Genomic DNA, 12,332 nt, shown 5'->3' with positions numbered 1-12,332 from the left:
TAGACCTGAAGAAGGCTTATGAGCGTGTCCCACGAGGGGTCATGTAGGGGGTACTGCTGAAATACGGATCACTGGGCCGCTACAAAAAACAACAAAAGTAAACTGAATTTCCTTTGCAGGTGGAGGTGTCACTAGAACTAACATTTAATTGAAGTCTCTGACAGTAGCTTTCACTTTTGGGGCCATACAGTGAAGTTCAAGAGAAAATCTTGAATTTCAATTTTCAAAATCTCAATTTTCCCAAACCAGATTAATCAATAGTATTGATTTATGAACCAATGAGCCCTTCGTGTTACATTAAAAGCTGCAGATCCCTTTTTACCTGTGAACTCTTATTACATTTGTCACTGCTGCAGTCCCACAAATATAAAAAGGAAAAGCTACACGTAACACACAGGGGACAGAAAGACAAACAATTGTAAAGTTAATAGAACCACATTTTTCACTAAAATTTAGTAGTTTTCTCTGTCAAGTTTAACAAATAATTGATGCAAACTCTATTTTTGCATATAAATCGATGTTTTTGGCATGGTTGTTTATGCTCTGATTTCTGTTCCTGCAGGAGAAGTCCAGTCAGCTGAAAGCCGGTACCATAAACACCAGAAAGGATGAGGATGATGTGTACGGTAAATATTCTGACATCCTGGGTATGCGGATTAAACTCTGCAGTCATCAGTGAGATGCTCCACAGAGCTCTGCTCCCCGTGAACTTTATCATAAAAATATCTCGTGCAGTTTAAGTTACTGGAACAAATGACTGCAACCACCTGTATACTCTAAATCACTGTGAAATTCATCCCTTCCCACAGATAAAATCAACATCGTCCATCAAACGCCAAGTGAGTCTTTAAAAGTTATCCCAGCGTGTGCAGAGGAGACCTGTGTTTGCATGTCTTTGTAGTCCCTGCCCTCCCAGTAGCTGTGCTGGAGAATTATTCCTCAGGGAAAGTGTTGCTCAATCAAATCTCCTCTGCCATGTTTTGATCTAGCCAGTTTCACTTTGCATTAAATGGAGGTCTTTTATTTTCCTTTAATGTACAATCCTGATCATTTCCTCTCAGGTGTCGCAGTGAATGGAGGTCGAAGAGGAAGCCAAGCAGCAGAGTCAGATTTTTACAGCAAACCCCTTAAAGGACAACAAGTGAGTTTCTCATTTAAAGGAAAACTTAGCAGAGCTTTCTGTTCTGTTATAAAGAAAGTGATTCTACTTTAAGAAGTGCCCTAACAAACTAATAACAGGTTTCTTCTGAATTGTTTGCAGTCAGATTTCTTTTCCAAAGCTGACAGCCAATGAAGGTAAGATTAAAGACTATTTGAATATACACCCACCAATCACTTCGTTAGGTATACCTGTTCAAGCAACCAATGTGTGCAGGCATGGTCAACCCGAGCATCAGAGTGGGAAGAAAGGGGATTTAAGTGACCTTGAGCATGCCATGGTTGGTCAAACTATTTCAGAAATGGCTGATCTACTGGGATTTTCATGAAATACCACATTTTTGGTTTAGAGAATGGTTTGAGAAAGAGAAATATCCAGTGAGCAGCAGTTCTCTGGGCCAGAATGTCTTGTTAAAGGCAGATGTCAGAGGAGAATGACCAGAGCAGTTCAAGCTAATAGAAAGGCATCAACAACTCAATTTACTGCTCGTTACAAACGAGGTATTTAGAAGAGAATCTCTGAATGCACAACACATCAAACCTTTAAGAAGATGGGCAACAACTTAAGAAGACAACACCTGGAGCCACTCCTGTCAGGTAGGAACAGGAAACTGAGGCTACAAGTTGTACAGGCTCCTTTAAAATGGACGATGACGTATTAGAAAAATATTGCCTAGTCTGATGAGATGATTTCTACTGCAGCATTCGCAGGTAGGGCCAGAATTTGGTGAAAACAACATATAAGCCTGCCTTACCATCAACTTAAATCACCTTTCTTCATTATTCTGATGCTTGGTTTGAACTTCAGCACATCATCTCAACCATGACTACATGCCTAGATGCATCACTTTCTGCTATCTGACTGGCTGTTTGGATATTTGTGTTAATAAGTAGTTGAATAGGTGTACCTAATAAAGTGATCAGTGAGTGTATGTCATTTATAAATATAACACAATAAAGATCATATTTTAGAATATGTCCTGCTCATCATTCATGACATTTGTTCTATATTCACAGGCCCAGTCACTCAACAAGGATTTTATTCTTCAGTTAATCAAGAAAAATAATTACAGGTTACTGAACTTATATAACAGAGAAAAAATTAGCATTTAAAGAAAAATGTAAATGTGTTATATTTTGCACTTTACTCTGCTATTATTGCTTCTTTATAGATCTATAAAAAGTTGTTTTGGGGTAAGGAAAAAATGTAAACTCTTGTATACTAATTTAATCTTTAAGGTCATACCATAGAAAAATTAATCAATTATGACTGTGATGAGTTTATGTTTATTATATCTTATAAACATTCATCAGTTTTGATTCTGACTGTCCTTATTTAAAGCTTTTTTAAAACCTTGAAAGTTGTGCAATAATTGTGCACCCTTCCCATCCATTCTGCTTTCTTTTCATATTGGAGTCAAATTTTCTTGATCCTCTGCTGTTGCTTTTTCTGTCTGTTGATTCTGAATGTGAACCAGGATGTTGCTCTCTCACTAAAGATGAAACACAAATCCAATGATTTCACCCCAGTGAGCTTACTGGCTGTTGTTTGTTGCAGCATATTCTTGTCTCAGACTGACAGAGTGCTAAACCAGATAATAAAGCCAAATCTGGACTAAAGTGCTGCAATATACAAGATGAAGTGCAATGTGAACAAGCAAATCCAGGAATAGAGAATAACAAAAAGACAGTGTGGTCGATGAAGTATTCAAACATGTGCCACAGTGCAATCTAGAACGTAAGAGCTTTCAAAGTACGAATAAGACTTTCTATGACTTTAATTTTAGGAATCGAGAGACATTTTTTATTTTTAATTAAATTCTGATATAATACTGCAAAAGAAATATGAAACTCTTCCATGTTTCCACTACCTTTTTCAAATAGTTAAAATACAGATCACATGCACTGAAATAAATTTTTGCGTTTCTGATTTTGTATGTACTGTAATTGTACGACACGATTTTAGGGGTCTTTTAACTTTTAAACTCTCATTAATTAATGTAGAGCTGCAGTAGATTTGCATGGGCTGCATTTAATAGAAAAGGAATAATTTTCCCTGTAAATCATTGCCTGAATATCCTTTTATAGATTTGCCACTAGAGGGCGCCCTATCTCTAAATATGTCCCTCACACTGACTGCTCAAAGCAGCCACAGACATCTGGTGAGCCCAGGAGCACCTGCTGACCTCCTGATGGCTGGAAGGCATGGTATGCATAAAAAAAAACTGTTTCCATACATGTTTATGTATGTAAACGAAGTGTAAAAATACTTATGCAGCAGGTGAGAACATCAGTAAAGTGATTCATGCTGAGCTTGGATGCAAACAGGAAATTTTGAGCTTGGTTTGTACTGGCTAAGTCAGGAAAAATTCATCTATAAGTGATGCATCCATAAAAGGATTTAAAAATTGTATTTTTAAAAAATGTTTATAATGAAGAAAAAGGTTGAGATTATGAAGTAAAGCAGCTTAAAAATAAGTACATTAAAAATAAAGCTTTAAGTCATTTTAAAATGATGACTTAATTTCTGAATAAAAAAATAATTCCTTTATATACTTGTCAAAAATGTGAATTTGCTGTGATGTACAAAACTATTCAGGAATTGGCACCGATGCACACTCTCTTTCACATGCATACAGATAGCAGTTTGTTGGTCCAGGCCGGCCTTCGCCTGAATGAATGAATAAGAGCTGCATGGGGAATTCAGTGAATGCACGGCTAAATCCAAGCCCGTTCTTGAAACCCGGGCAGAGACTGAGCCATGTGCCAACAAAGCAGCTGGGTACACGCCGGGCACATTTTTCTGTTCAATCATGCTCTTTGTGAATAATATGTATTAATGCCGTCCCTACTTAGACCTGCCAGTTAGCCTTTGGAGATGATCCGGCTTCAGGACCCCATGGCATTTGAGGCATATGTTTGCCTGTCACCTGCTGAGGATGTTTTCAGTCCGTGCGTCAGGCGTGGCCACAGAGATAGGCCTCGATTCATCGTGTATGCAAATATCTGAGCAGCGCCACGAGGAATGATTCCCCATGCAGTCACAGAGAGACGAGCAAAGAAGAGAGCTTCAGTGGCATGTGTCTCCTGCAATAAACATGCTCTTAAAAAGGGACAAAAGAAAAGAAAAAAAAACATCAGTAATCAAAATCATTATTGCCATTTTCCCTTTTATTATCACTTTTCTTAATAAAGGATATCCCGTCATTTTTCACAAGTTTTTTTTTTTTTTTCTTTTAGGACTAATAAATCTTGGGAGGGTTTTTAAAAAGACTTGATTGATTGTTGACATATGCTGGACTTACATCCTTGCTGTACTATTGTAAGAAAAAGATTTCATACAGTATATGAACCTGCCTGGGTAAACGTGGTTATTGATGAAATATCAAAACTTCTAAAAAGTGTTTAAAACAAGCTGTGTTGATGCTGTATTTCAAAATAAGACATACTACTTTGACCGTAAAAGACATCTTCATGTACACAAGGCTATCCTCTCTTTATTTCTGTGAATATGCAGTCTCTTAATTTGCCTTGTTCGCTGTGTTGGTGAAGATGGATTGCATTAATTTTGTCATAATATTGCTGCTTACTGGAACATTTACTCCAAAACTCAGAACCCAAAACATCAATCTTCTGTTCCAAACTTCCCCATTTTTCATTAAAAACGTTTGGTTCTGGTTGAAGATTTTCAGAAATATGGGCTGTGATTATGAAGGTAGTGATGGGTCCTGACAATTGACCAGTTAAGAGCCAATGCTCTAAAAGGATCACAGCTGCTTCAAGATCTTACAAAATGCAGCAGCTCTGCCATTAACTGAGCCGGAAAAAAAAAAATATATTTTTTTTTCATTTCCAAATATGTATTTTGTCTCTGCTCTTTATATCCTTTTAAACTCATAGCATGTCATTTTAACTACCAATAAACTGTGAAAACAATAGTATGATCTGACATGGATAATGCTGCAAGTGCTAAGAAAGTTGTGGTTTGGTAGATGATCGTTAAAGTTTAGTTTCTGTTGACAGTACTCAGTTTAAAGTAACTCATAAGCTATGGTGGAGCTGAGCAGTGCGAATCTATACTCAACTAAAATGTCTAGTGGGGCCACAATGTTACAGGGGTTGTGTGTGGGGGCTGTGGGGGTAGAATTACATATTATGTGGGAAGTGTGGGTGACAAAAAATGCAGCCGAAGGTGGAGAATCTAGTAAGAGACATGAATGAGGTACAGCAACAGAACGGCAGCTTCACAGTTCAGGCTGTTGGCTGTCTCTGATGTAATGTCTAAGAGTTTCCACAGCAACAATAATCATTGTGTGTCTTTTACAGTGGTTTAGTCAAGGCAGCCACCATGATAAGACACAGACTGTTGCAACAAAAGAAACTTAAAATTACTCAGGGCTTCAATAAAGTTAGAAATATTCAAGGTAAGATCAGAACTCAACTAAAATACATATAAATATAGCACAATAAAGTAAGGAAATTTGTGTTTAGTGGATTATTTCTTGGTAACAAATCTCATACTGTGGAAAAGCCTGTTCTTTTCACTTTTAAATGGTGCCACATTAGTAAGGAACATGCATTTGAGGGGTGAGTTGTGCCCATAAAAAATTTGCCAGATCATCTCTACTAATGGCAAACAGCTTTAATGCCATTGACTCTTGTTTGATGTATTGGATGATAGAAAACTAAAGAAAAAAGACATATTGGCAATTTAACAATGTTTTAATTTAACCTACAGGAGACTCAGCCGCATATGGAAGAACCATAACAGCCTGGCACTTCCTCTTCACTTCCTGGTTACACACTGCTGTGGGATGGCATCCCATTCTCCAACCAGCATTTGTAGCAAATCAGCCAGTGTGGTTGTACTGGTCACTCTTGCACAGACGGCATGCCCAAGCTGATTAAACCAGTATTCAAAGGGTTTGAGGTCAGGATTGCTGGCAGGTCATTCTATCCTCTCAAATCCAAGACTCTGAGGGGGCAGGCATTGTCGTCCTTGAGGACAGAGTTCGGATTGCCACTGATTGCAAAATCTCATCTTGATCTCTCTCTGTAATGAGATTGCCTCCAATGATGGCAAGTCTTGTTTTTCCAGTGAGGTAGATGCCGCCATCGTCATCACACTGCGTCCACCAGAAGATGTCTCTCTATCAGTGCAGCAGTCAGCATAGCGTTCTCTGCATCTTCTCCACACTGTGACCCTACAATCGAACTGTTGTACTCAGCTCTGCTGCTTATCCCTCAAATGCACGTTCCTTACAAATGTTGCACCATTTAAAAGGGAAACAACTGGACTTTCCAACAGTATAAGAAGCATTGTTTGAACAAAGAAATAATCTACCAAACACAAATTTCCTTACTTTTTTCTGCTATGTTTATATGGTTTAGTCTTTTTTTTTTAATCAATATGGACATTTCAGTGCAAAAATTCTGGATTTGTATCTTTAAGGTTCCCTCTCTGTTGACTATTTACAGAATGACTAGTATTTTGTATAAATCCCAGCAGCATCTCCTCTCCCTCTCTATTCCAGCAGAATGCTTGGTCAGATAGCGGAGTGACAGGATTATACAGCCAATGCATCACTGATATTTGTATGACACAGCTCTAAACTAGTCATCTGCTGAACTCCTTCCTGCATCCCTGCCACATTTCTGGTTCCACACTGCTGCAGAAACACTCATGTGAGCACAAACAGTAGGATAACTTATCAGGGATAACTTGTCTGCTGCAGGACCATGCATAAACACAACCATTCACAATTCCACTTTTACGCACCTTGGCATGCGGGCAATACACACTGAGGGAAAAATCACACATACACACACCTCCCCTCCTCTCTCTCTGGTCGCCGGATTAGGGCAGAGGATTGTGCACAGCTGCTCCCCAACATCCCCCGATAAAAATCAGGCAATTTCACAGTCAGTGGCATTCTTTCATCCCCTAATCCACACCCCACATACAGTATAGATGAACCTGACTGCGTCAAGAACACGCTGTTCTGAGCTGACCCCCCCATGAGGTCGATGTGGACACCTTTGATTGGCTATAGAGACATTGAGCAGTTAAACTGTAGGGTGCAGGAGCAGGAATGAAGTGTCCGGTTCAATGCAGCATATTGACCCTCAATTCCTTTTAGCTACTAATTAGCTGATTCAGTATTGAACAGCAGCCATCAGCTATGCAGGAAAGGAATAAAGCTCATAAGTCCATTTTATTTTTTATTATTTCAAATAAAGGCTTGATGCTAAGGTGTCTGTAAGTCAAAATAACTCTCACTTTTACTCCCATTGAGGCTTCAGGTCTGTGCTTTACTAGTATTTATCTTTTAGAGATCTTTTTGCTCCCTGCTTTTAAGCTCCAGTATGGAGTTCTAGCTGGCTATGAAACAGACTGAAATTAATATTGAGGTTTTTATATGACCTACATAAGAAAATAAGTATATTATTTGTGTTATTTAAAGCACTCTTTGGTTTGTCTAGAACCTGACTAACGAACAAATATCTCTAGTCTCTTAAACACAGTAGTGGAAACCTAATAAGGAGGTCAAATTAAAGTTACGTTTAAACCTGATGCCTAAACTTCAACTCCTAAATGTGACTGTCCCTGCTTTATCTCTCAATTATAGCCTGCACTGCTGTCTGACTGCCTCATATGTCAAATATAGACAGGTAATGGCTTGTTAACCGAACAACAAACTTAGATATCAATTAAGAGAAATATGCATGATTTTATACACAACTCTTAACCAGAAGTTAGTGAAGAGGCTCTGTCATTTCACCATGACCTGTGATGGGCTGAGTAAAAGTGACACTGAGCTCAAGAACCAAAATTAAAAAAAACAAAAAACAAAAAACAAAAAAAAAACATGTACACATGTCTCCAGCTTCCAGTCCAAATCGAGTCAAAAGGCACATCTGCAGGCACACTCACACCTCTTTCTCTCTCTCTAACAAAAAAAGATGCTCTCTGTTTCTCTGGTGCAGTGAGGTAAAATAATTTGTAGCACTGATCTTTTTTTTTTTTTTTTAACATGTGGCATGTCTCACTGTAAAGCCTTTTTACTACCAACAGCATACAGAACTGAGAATTTTCAACCAGGTATCCCATTTTGGTTTAATTTGATACAAATACTACCTCTGGCATACACTGAGGAGTTACAGATTTAATCTGTGTACATCTCCTGTTCTTTCTGTCATGCTGCTTCACACAGGAACGTTGACACAGACACACATGCTCCTCCTGCTCCCACCTCAACTCTGCTTGGGTTTTGGGGTCTGTAGCTGCGTTTCCATTACATTTAGAAATGCGCAAAATCTAAATAGCACAATAAAAAACTGGTAATGGAAACACCTGAATTTCAAAAAAACCTCTCAAATAGCGCAAAGAAGTTTTTGCTCTCTCATGAGGAGGCTTTTCAGATGTTTTGATATAAAAATATATTTCAAAAGTGCAATGGAAACACTTTTTCCACATTTACAAGTCACAGGATGTAATGTACGGTGTCACATGACCACTTCACTCTGAGACAACATGGCGCGATGTGTGGACGGAAGAGGAGCCAAGACTTTTCTTAACATTATACTTCTACCCTTACACATGGCTTTTGCCATACATACGGACTTTACCTCTGAACTATCATCCATTGCCTTCATCTTTTGTTCAGAATTGTTGAACAAATTGTTGTTCAAAAAATAATTATCATATAGCGTTTTAAGTGTTTAGTATCTCTTAATTTTAATTTGTTCCTTACCTTTCTTGTAGTTACACCACCTGACAAACTGGCTGCACCACCTCACGTCTGCTGTTTATTTCAAAATAAAAGTCCACATGATTACAGTTGCACCACTCTGACATTTAAGAACTCACAAATTCTGAGTCAAAAGTATTTAAGTCATTCTGTACACCTGTACATCTTCATGGCAGTTTTTATGTATCTATTTTTAGCTTGTTATAATTGTGTCTTCCTCATGGAGAAAATCTCGGTGACTAGCATTTTCAGTCATATTTTAGTCAAAGAAATTAACACTGTTATGGTCACTTATCTGTTCAGTTGACAACTCGCCTCAGACTGTGATGAAAATCAAAGGTGTTAGAAAGCTCCAAACGCTCTAGAAGCAGTCTGTTGTTAGGCAGGCACAGAAAATCACGTCTGATCCAAACCCACATTCTTAATTTTAAGTTTCAGCTTCTATCCTCAGGAAGAAGATACAGGGTCACTTAAATCAGGCTGATGTTAACATTCATCGTGCCTATGTTCCTTGATTTTTTGGAAAGTAGGTAATGTTAGATGTACAAGGCAGTTGTGCAATACATTAGTATGGAAAGGGAAAATTTTAGTCAGAAGGTGTACTTCTTTTATCAGTCTTTGTGCCACTATCTCTACATGTTGTTCAGGAAAAAATTAGAGTCCTTCTGGCATATTCATTTTTTTAAATTTCAATTAAAGTTACAATTTTAGGTGTAATTGCAATCGTTTTAAACAGTATAAAGAATGAGACTAATCCCTACATGCGCTCAAATAAAAGTCCACTCCTTCTCCCAGTCTGGACAGGAGTAGCAATCGTTTACAGACACTTTATTAAATGCATTGCCTTGGTCATTGCATGCCATTATTCTTTATAGCTTTTCCCCAGTTTGAAGTCTTTCACTTCACCCATTCCGTCTGACCCGACCTCCATTTGCAGAGTGATTCTTCACCAAAGTTCAAACAGGGGACAAAAAGGTACTTCACAGCAAAAAAAAAAAAAAAAAAAAAGTATGAATCAAAAGGCAAGGAAATGGAATTCACTGTACAAACGTCGGGGGGAATTTCAATGTCCGCCGAGGCACAGTGGAGCTCTGTTCAGTCCTCGCAAGCTGTGGGGTGAAAAGAGCAGCAGCCGCAGCAGGGTACATCTATTCTGACAAGTTCTTACACACAGTGAAAAGCCTAAGCAAGGTCTGTTTGTTTAAGAGGCAACAGAGCCAGAGGAAGGATGCTGGAGCTTTAACATGATAACTGGATGATTGTATGGTTCTGCATCTAATGGCATTCGAACAAAACAGAAATTTCCTGTTTGCCATTTAGGGAGCAACAGTTCAGAAAGCCTGATTTAAATTTAGATTAAAACACTGACTTTTTGAGGAAACAAACGCAAACTTTTTACCCTATTGTGTTTTTTTTCAGTGGAGATTTCAATGATACGAGGGAGAGGAGCAACCTTTGATTAATATTCTAGGAGTAAAAGATCAAAGCACAAGAAAAGTACAGTTATCTGTTGATAAATTACGTGAGAACACAGTGTTGCAGTCCTCCCCCTCCTTTTAATTCTGATTTATGCAGAAAGTTCATGAATTTTTCTCAAAGAGGGCATCACCTTGCCTATATTTCCGACTTCTTTTTACGCACACCGCTTTGAAATGGTTAATGGATGTAGAGAATATTAACAATAGGACTCCTTTTTGATCTCTGAGGTGAAATTCTGGTTTCCCTAAACCTCCTCCACAAATGTCAGGGTCAGATTGAAAATTCCTCCCTTGGGACACAGACTCTTCGGATAACTCTTCAACTTTTGCCAGCACCAGGAGCTTGAAAATAATCAGGTTACATCGCTGTTGTAATGCCAATGTTTGCACAGAGGTTTATATAAACCCTCTGGATTATGCACTTATTGATATGATTGTGTAAATAGAACCAATAATTAAGCAGAATAAGCAGTAACACAGCTTTAGGTGATTATTTGCTCTCAGTGAATTTGTCCAGATGGTGTTGCTGTGCTTTCAAATTTCAGTGCTGTCACATATTTTGTACATGATTTGCTTTCATAGTACAACTGCCATCTCAAGTTATATTTTTTATCATAGTACACATGATTTAATACACATATTGTTATAATTTAATTTTGTTATTTGAAAAAAACTGTGAAAATACAAAAATCTTAGTGTTAGCCCCAAGTTTACTGGTTCAAAATGAAGGTTTAATCAATATTATTCATTTCTCTTGAGCCAAAAAAAAAATTATAATTTTATAATTATAATTATTATAATAATTATTTCCTACAAACTGAAAACTGTTAGCTAAAGACTAATCTAACCAAAACTGGATTGAAAGGATTTTACGCAAGTTGATATTTTCATTTCGTGTCATTTTTTAATTTTAATTTTAGTTGATTTGCTCTTAGTTTTTCATGCATGTCTGTTAGTTTTGTTTTCAGTTTTAGAAAATGCTTCATTGGTGGTTTTATGCCTTTTTGTATAAAGATTAGAGCCCTGCACAGGGCTCTCTTCTTTATCCCGCTCCCGCTGAACTTCTGACTATTACTGCCAGCTCCAACAGTGCGTGCCATCCACTCCTGCAACACGTGTCAAATCCTTCCTTCATCCTGCACAAATTCTAACAAACCATGTTAAATATTCAGGATAACAGACAGTGCATTTTATTAAAGACAGCACTGATATGTTCACTGAAGCACCACCCTGATTAAGTTTCCTCTCTGAATAAAGGAAACCCAAAGAAAACAACCACATCCTTGTCATATGTAACGGTGCCACATGTGGGTTAAAAAAAACAAAACAAAAAAAAAGCAGCCGGGAGTCTCAGACTGATTAACTCCTGGTTATGGCCTTAACTGACCTTTTTTACATATCTTTTACAGTCATACAGAAGTAAAAATTGTTTCCTGATCTCTGGAAAGTTTGGGCGTCATAAAAACTGCAGCACATTTCCATCAGTTCACACAGACAGTTTGCGAATCTTTACTCTATTCAGGCCGTGATACTACTGTCCTCATCATTATATGTCTAATGCAAAAATTCCACTTGGATGTAAAGGGGTGCTTTTTCCCCCAAATAACTGCATAATGGCTCAGCGTCTCTGCACACCAGTGCATATGTCTAGTGATAGGCCAACACCAATAAGGTGAGTTTTCAAGCTGTGCTTTTTTACTTATTTACCAAGTTTTAGAACATGCATTACTTTGTGGTGCTTTTACAGAGCCTCATACGGCCCACCTGCTGTATAATGCTGGCTCTGGGGTGACAGACCCATATTCAAGCATGTTTACGCAGCACCAGCGACTACAGCCGACAAAACAGCAATTAAACTGTGATTGTGAAGTGAATGATTTTAACAGCAATGTGTCACACATCTCCTCTATTACCTTAATATATGAGCACAGGTCTGCAATCAAGA

At 38.0% G+C, this 12,332-nt stretch overlaps 1 protein-coding gene across 1 annotated transcript in view; it reads left to right on the top strand.

Annotated features, from left to right (window-relative positions):
* LOC121504871 (B-cell scaffold protein with ankyrin repeats-like) overlaps nucleotides 1–2,264 on the top strand; it is a 33,575-nt gene extending 31,311 nt beyond the window's left edge. The window contains exons 12-16 of the mRNA XM_041779951.1: nucleotides 563–626; nucleotides 810–839; nucleotides 1,062–1,141; nucleotides 1,262–1,296; nucleotides 2,176–2,264. Of these exons, the coding sequence (XP_041635885.1) occupies nucleotides 563–626; nucleotides 810–839; nucleotides 1,062–1,141; nucleotides 1,262–1,294 (207 nt within the window). The 3' untranslated portion in view covers nucleotides 1,295–1,296; nucleotides 2,176–2,264. The remainder of the gene's footprint in view (nucleotides 1–562; nucleotides 627–809; nucleotides 840–1,061; nucleotides 1,142–1,261; nucleotides 1,297–2,175) is intronic.
* The last annotated feature ends 10,068 nt before the right edge of the window (nucleotides 2,265–12,332 follow it).

The sequence above is a fragment of the Cheilinus undulatus genome, linkage group 22 (genome assembly GCF_018320785.1).
Source record: "Cheilinus undulatus linkage group 22, ASM1832078v1, whole genome shotgun sequence".
Lineage (NCBI taxonomy): Eukaryota > Metazoa > Chordata > Actinopteri > Labriformes > Labridae > Cheilinus > Cheilinus undulatus.
The sequence above is the reverse complement of the archived record's forward strand: the minus strand, read 5'-3'. Positions and strand labels throughout refer to the sequence as shown.